Raw genomic sequence first — 10,862 nt, 5'->3', positions numbered from 1 at the left:
TTTTAGCTTGTCTCACAGGCTGCAATGTATCACACAAACGAGCCACTAGTTGGTGACCCAATTTTGCACTACATATGACTCTAATTGTCTAAAAACGAGAGATATTATTAAGTCTACAACTAGAAAAGCAAAAAAATTCTAAATATTTACTTAATATTTTATCAAGTTTTTTTTGTAAAAAATTAATAAAACTTGTAAAAAAGAAGAAATTTTTTAAAATAAAATATTTATAAACTTACTAGTTACAACTCAAAATTAGATTGTGTTGGCCTAACAAATTAACGTCACTTAAAGATGTTCGTGGACCGGGTCAGGTCTGAGTAAGTAATATACTGTACCCATACCCTAAAAAAAAATGGTTACAAAAAAATATATATACCCTACCCATTTAACTTCGGGTCGGGTCCCGATCTGGGTACTAAAGTTACTAATATACCCATCGGGTCTATTTGAGCGGGTCTGGGTAGTGACTATCTGTATACTACCCGTTCAAGACCGGATATGGATCGGGTTTAGATCGGGTACGGATATCTGTATAAATATATTCGTTTTATAAACTTTATTAAATAGTCAATAGACAAACTATAAAGCCCATCATAAAAAAACTCGCATTCTAATAAGTTGTACCGTCCAATAAAATTCATTCAAAAGAAATATTGTCGCTGATGATGATGATGACATTGATGATGATGATGACAATGAAATATTGTTGACGGAAATAAAATGAAAAAAAAAGAGTAGAAAATAAAGAGTAAAAAAATTAGAAAAAAGTAATGATTAAAAGAGACGGCTAGAGTTTCATTAGGATGAAAATACGTAATGACTCATCATCTATAAGTCATATTAAAATTGATTATTCAACTTCAAAAGTTTATTTTTTTTTATTTACTATCGGATATTTCATCGGGTCCGGGGTCGGGTCCGAAATTGAAAACTATTCCGGACCCTACCCATTTAAAAGTTAGGTTCGGGTCGGGTCCAAATCGGGTATAGGTATAAAATATCCGGACCTATATCCGAAACTTTAATGGGTAATTTTTTTTATCCGTATACTATTTATTTTTTATCGGGTCTGGTTCGGGTCCGGATAGGGTCCGGGTCGGATATAGAATATCGGATATTTTGGACACCTTTAACCTCACTTTAATAAGAAAGCCAGAGCGCCAAGATTCGGTACCTGCAGTGAAAGCAATGGGATTTGGGGATTGAGTTGCAATTTAAGAATAGTGGAGGGACTGGAAGGTTAAAAAAAAATAATAATAAAAAAGGGAGGGCGGAAAACGACATTCCATCTGTACGTACTCGTGGTCCAGCTGTTGTTGTCCCGTCACCTCCGGCACGTTCCTCTCCGCTCCACCCACCGCCCCCTCGACACCCACCCCCGACCGACTCTTCTCTCTCTCCCTCCCCGTCCCCATTTGCCCATTTCTCTCCCTCCCGCTTTTCCATTTTCGTTCCCACCAGTATTGTTATTATTGTTGTTATTATTGTCGTCGTCGTCGTCGCTAGCTGATTCGTGTTAATTCCTACATATCGATCTCTCCCTCTCCGGCCCTTGCGCCCTTTCGACCCCGATGGCGCCGCGCCGCCTCTTCGCGTGCTTCGGGCGCGGCGGCGGGGCGTCGTCCGCGACCGGCGGTGCGTCTCCGGAGGCGAACGCGACGGCGGATCTGACGGCGGAGGAGCAGCGGCGGATGGGGCCGGTGCTGGTGGAGCTGTTCGTGTCGCAGGGCTGCGCCGCGTCGCCCGAGGCAGAGGCCGTGGTCGCCGCCCTCGCCCGCGGAGGCCAGGAGGACAACGACGAGGAGGGGGTGGGGGTGGGGTTGGGGGTTGTGGCTCTGGCGTTCCACGTGGAGTACTGGGACTACCGGGGCTGGAAGGACCCCTTCGGGTCGAGCATGTGGACGGTGCGGCAGAAGGCCTTCGTGGAGGCGCTGCGCCTCGACACGCTCTTCACCCCGCAGGCCGTCGTCCACGGCCGCGCCCACTGCCTCGGCGCCGACCGCGATGCCATCATCTCCGCCGTCCAATCCGCCCCCCGCTTCCCCTCCCCCACCATGCAGGTATTTACTCCAGACCGCTTTTTCTTTTTTCTTTTTTTTTTTTCTCCCCCTTTTTTTAATTCATATATCTTTACCGTCTATTGTGCTGTAGTTGCTTTTTTTTTTTTTGGTAAATTNAAAACAAAAAGAGAAAAACAATCGGTGAAGCAATTAAAAAAGCAATAATACACTATTTCAATTTTGGTATATTATGACTTCATTTTTAAGCTATTCGGTGTACTATGATTTCATTTTTAAGCCATTTGTTACTATTTATAGACTTTTAAAGAAACATATATTAAATTGCTTCTCAATCGCATTTATAACTGCTTTTATCTTTTTACATTAATATCTTATGGTTTCATTTTTTACATTTTGGTGCACCGCCATAAACTTTAAATGGTTTTTTTTTTTTCGTTGATGTCGTGTCAGAAAGTATTAAAGTGATATATTTTAAATCATAGGATACTAAAGTGAGAAAATACGAAATCACATTATTGTATTTGTAGTTTTTCATTTTTTTTTAATTAGAAATTGAGCTATTGAATAAACAATAGGAGAGAGATGTAGAAAGGCGAGTCAAACTATTTGAAAATTCATATAGTAGTGAAATTAGTAGTTTTAAAAATTGAATAGCAAGGATTAAAATGATATCGGCATGGATGATATCCATCGTACCGTATCATGCTAGCAAGACAAGATATTGGAAGGATACAGCCATCTTGCCAATGGCAAAACTCAAAACCCTCTAATTCTTGAAATTAGTAAATAATTTTGTCAATAAAATTCAACAAATTTGATTCAAAATTTATAATAAATAATTGACATATTTTGTTGTTATAGAAAATAAATATTCAATGCCATTACGTGTCGGTACACATAAATTTTTTATGACCGGCACTCATCGGTACTCACCGGCACGCACCGCGCCGGTAATTTTCTACCGCGACCCCATGTCACGACACTTAAATCGTTGTTCAATAGCTATTTTTATATGACACCAAATTTAGGTTTGCTCTATATAATTTCACTTAAATTAAATAGCTTGTTTCATTTTATAGCTGAGGAAGCTGCAAGGTTTCTTAACAGCTATAAAGCTGAAGTTGCTGCTATTGACGTGATTTAATAGAAGAAATAAGCGGACCGCTCAATCATCAGGGGTAAAATTATGTGATGCAATGAGATCGCAGCGGGATGAAAGAGGCAACTCTCCCTCTCTCTTTAATAGAACATTCTAGAATGCTCTATCCCTTTCCAATTCTCTACTAGCTAATGGAGCATTCTAGAAAACTCTAGGAACAAAGTGCTCTAGAAATAAGTATTATCTCTCTTTATAGAACACTCTAGAAACAAGTGCTCTCTACTTACTAATAGAGCACTTTAGTGAGTTCTAAAAGCAAGTACTCTAGAATATTCTAGAGTGCTTATGTAGGTAGGTTGGAGGCTTATAAATAGGTGTGAGACCTCCACACCAAGTGTGAGTGTGAGGTGGTGTGAAAGAGTGAGAGAGTGGAAATGTAGTGAGAGTGAACAGTGAGATATAGTGAAGTAAGGGTGTGAGTGGTGGTGTGAGGTGAGGAAGTGTTGTGAGGTGTAGTGAAGTAGTGAAGTGAGTGTGTGAGGTTTGTAGTATTATGGGTGTATGTGAATGAGAGTTATTTTGTGTGTAATAAAGAGTTTTATTATTACCTTGGTACGCCAATACTCTACAATTTGGTATCAAAGCCAGATTGTAGGAAATATTCTGCTAGTTAAGTCGGTGATATTCTGCCAGTCCAGGCAGTTAAATACCGATATAAGCAGAGATTCTGCTGGTGCACAGTCTGGGACTATGAAGTTGGTCAGTCTGGGACCAGACTTACTTGGTTGACTGCTGGGCAATCACCAAGTCACTATGGCAGATCTTGTTGGTACAACTAGCGGAATTAAGAAGCTAAATAACCATAATTATGGTTATTGGCAAACCTGCATTGAGTCTTACCTACAAGGGCAGGATTTGTGGGAGGTAATTGGTGGTGCTGAAACAACTCCACCACCAAAGGAGAATGCAGAGGTGTTCAGAAAGTGGCGTATTAAGGCAGGGAAGGCGATGTTCGTCCTGAAGACGACAATCGCAGAAGAGCTGCTGGAGCATATCCAGGAAGCAGATACACCCAAGGCTGTATGGGACACCCTCGCCTCGTTATTTTCAAAGAAAAATGATGCTCGACTTCAACTTCTGGAGAATGAGCTGATGACGATATCTCAGGGCAGCATGACGATTAGCCAGTACTTCATGAAGGTAAAATCTCTCTGCCGTGAAATTTCCCAATTAGATTCAGAGTCAAAAATTAGTGACCAGCGGATGAAGAGAATTATTATTCACGGCCTAAAACCCGAATATAACGGGTTCATTACTGCTATTCGAGGCTGGCCCACTCAACCAACATTGGTGGAGTTAGAAAATTTACTGGCTAATCAGGAGGCTCTAGCCAAACAGATGGCTGAAGTCTCACTGAAAATTGAAGAGGAGGCACTCTTCAGCAGTAGAAGAAAAGGTCGAGCAACAGGAGGGCCAAGAAATTTGAAGCTGCCGAAGGAGTTCAGTGGGTTAAAACAAAGGACGGGAGAGAGCCACCTTACAAGGGGAGTCCACAACCAGAAGGAGCAAAATTTTTGGCAGTTTAAAGGCGACAGACGACGTAGCGGAGAGTGTTACAATTGCGGCAAGAAAGAACACTTCGCCCGAGACTGTTGGCACAAGAAGAAACAAGTACAAGACAATATGGCAACATCAGGTGCTAAGAAGGAAAAGCTACCAAAGCAGGTACCAATATATGCATTAACAACAATAGAAAATCCAAGAGCTGTGAATTACAGTACAGATTGGATCATTGACTCTGGATGTTCCAATCATATGACTGGTGATAAAGACAAGCTGCTCAGCACAACAGAATATAAAGGAGGAAGAGTAGTGGTGACAGCTAACAACTCGAAGTTGCCAATCACTCACATAGGAAAGACAATCATCACATCCAGATTCAGCCCACATCAAGTACAACTACAGAACGTCTACCATGTCCCAGGTATGAAGAAAAATCTCTTATCAGTATCACAACTAACTGCATCGGGCAATTATGTAGTATTTGGGTCACAAGATGTCAAGGTATTTCGTAGTCCCAAGATATCTGGTATACAAATCATGGAAGGAAAGAAAGTAGAGTCTATCTACGTAATGTCTGCAGAATTAGCATACGTAGAAAAGACTCGAAAAAGTGAGATTGCTGATTTGTGGCATGCAAGACTGGGACATGTGGGCTATCACAAACTGAAAATCATGATGGAGCGTGGTATGCTGAATGGCTTACCTCAACTTGAAGTACGAGGAGACACAATCTGCGCAGGATGCCAGTTTGGTAAGGCTCATCAACTTCCCTACACTGAATCCAAATAAAGAGCCAAGGTACCGCTCGAGCTCGTGCACTCTGATGTTTTTGGACCAGTCAAGCAAACATCAATTAGCGGCATGCGCTACATTGTGACGTTCATTGATGACTTCTCAAGGTACATCTGGGTATACTTTATTAAAGAAAAATCTGAAGTGCTGCAAAAATTTAAAGAATTTAAAGTAAAAGTTGAAAGCCAAACCGGTTATAAAATACGATGCCTGCGCACGGATAATGGAGGTGAATATACCTCAGCAGAGTTCTCAGCTTACCCGTGAGAGTGCAAAATAAGGAGACAGCTTACGTGTTCACGCACTCCGCAACAAAATGGTATAGCTGAGAGAGAATAGACATCTAGCAGAAACTTGCCGAAGCATGCTGCATGCAAAGAGTGTGCCAGGCAGATTTTGGGCAGAATGTATGAGAACAGCAGCACATGTCATCAACCGGCTGCCGCAACCGAAATTAGGATTCATCTCACCCTATCAAGTACTGTAGAAAATCAAACCCACAGTAAGTCATTTTCGAGTCTTTGGATGCGTGTGCTATGTGTTCGTACCGGACCATCTTCGAAATAAATTCGACAAGAAGGCGATAAGATGTATCTTCGTCGGGTACGACAGTGAAAGAAAAGGGTGGAGATGCTGTGACCCAACAACCGGTCGTTGTTACACGTCGAGAAATGTCGTGTTCGATGAAGCGTCGTCCTGGTGGTCCTCACTAGAAGTTATACTGCCAGACTCTAAAGAGATAGAAATCAAACTACAAGAAAAGCTTGGAGAGCAAGTACAAGAAGAAGAGAAGACGATGTCAGAGCAAGAAGAAAGTGGTCAACTTTCTACAGAGTCAACCAGTGATGAGCAGCAACTCCAGAAGTCTCCAGAACCTTGGCGAACTGACGTGCATTATCAAACCCCAGAAGAATATCAGCCAAGCCAGCTTGAAGACATAGGTATGCAGTTACGAAGATCCTCTAGGCAAAGAAAACCTAATTCTAAGTATGCAAATGTTGCTATCGCCGAAGAAGAAGAGACTCCAAAAGAGCCGGCCTCCTACGAAGAAGAAGTTACAAGCAAGGAGTGGAGGAACACGATGGACGGAGAGATCCAGGTGCTGAAGCAGAATCAAAACAGAAGAGAAAATAGCCAACATATTCACCAAAGGACTAAGCACCGCAAAGAAGAGTTCCGGAAGCAATTAGGAATGCTCAGCAGAGCAACATTAAGAGAGAGTTAGAGTTGAGGGGGAGTATTGAAAGAGGCAACTCTCCCTCTCTCTTTAATAGAACATTCTAGAATGCTCTATCCCTTTCCAATTCTCTACTAGCTAATTGAGCATTCTAGAAAACTCTAGGAACAAAGTGCTCTAGAAATAAGTATTCTCTCTCTTTATAGAACACTCTAGAAACAAGTGCTCTCTACTTACTAATAGAGCACTTTAGTGAGTTCTAAAAGCAAGTACTCTAAAATATTCTAGAGTGCTTATGTAGGTAGGTTGGAGGCCTATAAATAGGTGTGAGGCCTCCACACCAAGTGTGAGTGTGAGGTGGTGTGAAAGAGTGAGAGGGTGGAAGTGTAGTGAGAGTGAGCCGTGAGATATAGTGAAGTAAGGGTGTGAGTGGTGGTGTGAGGTGAGGAAGTGTTGTGAGGTGTAGTGAAGTAGTGAAGTGAGTGTGTGAGGTTTGTAGTATTATGGGTGTATGTGAATGAGAGTTATTTTGTGTGTAATAAAGAGAGTTTTATTATTAGCTTGGTACGCCAATACTCTACATGGGATATGGTCGCTTCATATAAAATATTGAAGCAATTGCTTATATATTCCTAAAAAATTTTTGACTTTCTTAATTATTCCTCTTAGAAGGCTAATATTAAAAATATTCTTTTAAAATTCTAAAGTCTTTCAAATATATTGCTAGAGTTAAATTTTGTTAATAAATGGTTAGGATCAACCATCATCTCTATAAAATTATCATTTTGTCCTTTCGAATATACTATTCTATCGTCACCAACTTTTTTTTTTATTTGTTCTTAAGTTAGGGGCAAAAAATAGTATTTTAATTTTTTGCCTTTTAAAATATATCTTTTCACCGTCACCAACTTTCTTCTTTGCCCTTAAGTTAGGGACAAAATAGGTATTTTCACTATTTTTTAAATATGATAAAAATTTAATTTAGATTTAATTCAAGATGACTTAACGGGCACTAACAGTAGAGATTTTTTTGAATAATGGAGAAATATATATGAGGGGTATGTTTGAAACAAAAAAGTAGGGTAAACGAAATATTTCAGAAGTTTTGAGAGATATATAAGCAATTATCCCTAAAATATTTGTTAATTTAAGTTAGAGATAAAATTTAAGTGATCACTACCCTTCTTCTGTTGCACAAAAGATTTGCTACAACAACTATTGACTGGAAACTAATAGAACTATCAATTTTTGTCAGAATCCGGGACTCATTGCAACGGAAAAAAGAAAGTAATAGTAAATACAAGAAAACAAATGGTGGAGTGTCAATCGAAGGAACAAATCAAAATTGAAGGTCTAGTTCACAATAGCCTATTGTTGGAGGGCTTTACATTGTATAAAAGTCAGTGAATGTTTTTACTGTTTCTGTCAACTTTGTTAAGAATTCGCATGAGATTTGTCCCATATTAGATCATTAACAAGAGAGTAAATATTTTATATGTAGAGAGAATTATACTATTATACTATCGATAGTACCAAACGTTTGGTACTATCGAGTTTTCGGCCGTTGGATGAAAAGATGTGCGGTTAGGATAATAGTAGTCCCCTAGGGTTGAGTGAGTAGTTCGTTAAATAGTATAATCTAACGGGTGGAAATAATTAAAGAATAGATCTAACGGCAGAAAACTCGATAGAACCAACAGCTTGATACTACGGATAGTATATTGATGCTATTAGCTTTTCGGCCCTTGGATCAAGGGATATGTGGTTAGGATAATAGTGGTCTCCTAAGGTTGAGTGTGTGATTGGTTGAATAGTATAATCTTACGGGTGGAAGTGGTCAAAAGGGTAGATCTAATGGCAGAAAACTTAGTAGCATCAAGCGCTTGGTGCTATTGGTAGTATAGTAACCGGATCTATATAGCTATTAGTGGCTTCACACCTAAATGCTTTATCTTTTAGGTTGAATAGGCTTTCCTAGATATGGCCCATCCTTGGACTCATGTGGGCCTAGGTTATGGCCCAAATCTCCCTAACAAACTTACAGTATGGAAATCCTTAAATTTACCCCAGACCAATATTGTCAAGGCATTTGCAATGGTTGAAATACCATTATGCATCAAGAGTAATCGAAAACGTTTGACTTTTCTTGACCAAAAAAAAAAAAAAAAAAAAAAAAACAAAAACCTATAAGGAAAAAGTCTTTTATGTAGCACTAACCAACATGACTGCATGTTTGATTGGTTGGGTCCTGATTCCATGCAATGTTGCATTTATGTGGTTGGACTATAATTATTCCTCTCCGCTAAATTTGCAGTACCTTTAATAATTTGGATAGCTTGGCTATAGTTGTCGAAATTGAAATATCAAATTTGTCCTGGTTAATTTTGGCATATTCCCAAGTTCAATCATGTACAAATTTTGAGATGTTAAAATTCACATCAGTAAAGTTAAATTAATAAAGGCACATTATTGCACTGCTTCTATAGAGGAGGCATTTTAAGTTGTATAGATTCTTTTATAGGTTCCAAAGCTGCAATTATTGGGAGTAGTATTTTGAGAATGAAGCTTATGGATTGGAAAATGAAAACTCATTCTTTTCTATTCCGTATAGTTGTAGATTATTCAGATCATGAAGCATCAAAATAAAAATCTGATCGAGTTTTATTTCAATGCAACCCAACCTAAGTTGAACACTATTATTTGTGTGATCTCAGGCGACGTTCCAGCGGCCATCTCCAGAAACACTGCAGGTGTCATTCAGTGGCCAGCTGCGCACCAAGGTGGACAGCCACGGCGCGGACGTGATGGTGGCACTGTACGAGAACGGGCTGGTGACGGACTGCACGCGGGGGGAGAACAAGGGCCGCGTCCTCCCCAACGACCATGTCGTCCGCCACCTCCAGAAGCTACTCTCCGTAAAGGACGTCTCTGCCAAGAAGAACCTCTCCGGCTCCGTTCAGTTTGCTTTGTGGGATGGATTCAATCCCACTAAGTGCGGCCTCGTCCTCTTTGTCCAGAACTCCTCGCTCCAGACCTTTGGTGTGCAGCACATTTTGCTTCCGGAAACTCTCTGAACCCTACTACGACCATGCGTGCAAATCCTATATTGCTGCTGACTCAAGGCGGGGAGTCATTGAGCGGGATTCGACAAAAGATGCTAGCCGGATGTATTTCTTACTGGTCCAGTGTATGGATTTCTGTGGATGGATTGTGTGTTGTGTTCTGCTTATGTATTATGGGATCTATTGATTTGTTCTTTGATATATCTTTAATTTTATTTTTTTTTATTTTTATTTTTTCCATATGGGTTTGATATGATGCTGATGGGAGAAATATAGAAAGGGGACATGCAATTCAAATGGGAGTATTATAGATTGATAGTGTTGTTTATTGTGTTCTTATGAACTATGAACTTAAAATGAGGATGTATTATATTGCCCAATTTGTTGTTGTGGTAGTTGTTAGAGACTTCCTGTGGTGTGTAGAGTTTACGAGGTGCTAAGACCAATAAAGAATCTGCAATATGCAGATACAATCAGTAGTGCAGCTTTTTATACGCCCTCAAACTTTTCTAATTGCTTATAAGATTGTTCTTCAGCTAAAATGAAAACATTTATAGCGATAACCCTATTACAAATTGCAAGTGTGTTGTTTGCACATAGCTTGGTGACAGTCCTTACTTTAAGATAAAGTTATTGTTTGAAGCTATTTTAATTTTTATCTATATATTTGTACATCATTAATTCATTAATTTTTCATTTATCTCTACTGTGAATTCAAAGCTTAAAAATATAAATATGAATAGTTTTGTGACTTAATGGATGGTAAGTAGGGATGCAAATGGATCCGGGTTGGTGGAGCTCCCGTCCAGATCCGCCCCCGACGAGGCAGTAAGTGGGAGAAAATAAACGGATTTGGGGCGAAAAACGGGGTAAAGTTTACGATCCGAGACGGATTCGGGGCAGGAAACGGGAGAAATTTTGACCCGCCCCGAATCCGCTCCGCCATGATCCGCCCCGAATCCGCCCCGAAAATCATTTATATTTTAAAAAAAATATTCCTAAAAAATAATGTATTTACAAAAAAGTTTAAAATACAAATAAGTTAGTACTCTCATTTCTAATATATTTGAAACTTTTGAATTTTGTTTTGAATTGTTATTGATATTTTTGATTTTTATAATTGATATTGTTAAATTATATATATA

General features: G+C 39.6%; 1 protein-coding gene across 1 annotated transcript; it reads left to right on the top strand.

Annotated features, from left to right (window-relative positions):
* On the top strand, positions 1,403-10,105 carry LOC109709514. The gene is made up of 2 exons (XM_020231781.1): positions 1,403-2,063; positions 9,370-10,105. The coding sequence occupies exons 1-2, from the start codon at positions 1,575-1,577 to the stop codon at positions 9,727-9,729; spliced, it is 849 nt and encodes a 282-aa protein (XP_020087370.1). The 5' UTR covers positions 1,403-1,574; the 3' UTR covers positions 9,730-10,105.

The sequence above is a fragment of the Ananas comosus genome, linkage group 4, assembly GCF_001540865.1.
Source record: "Ananas comosus cultivar F153 linkage group 4, ASM154086v1, whole genome shotgun sequence".
Lineage (NCBI taxonomy): Eukaryota > Viridiplantae > Streptophyta > Magnoliopsida > Poales > Bromeliaceae > Ananas > Ananas comosus.
Note: the sequence above shows the minus strand (reverse complement) of the source record. Positions and strands in the feature narration are given on the sequence as shown.

Coding starts and splice junctions, on each gene's coding strand:
- LOC109709514 (XM_020231781.1), top strand. CDS start 1,575: ATGGCGCCGCGCCGCCTCTTCGCGTGCTTCGGGCGCGGCGGCGGGGCG. Junction 2,064..9,369: donor TCCCCTCCCCCACCATGCAG/GTATTTACTCCA, acceptor GTGTGATCTCAG/GCGACGTTCCAGCGGCCATC.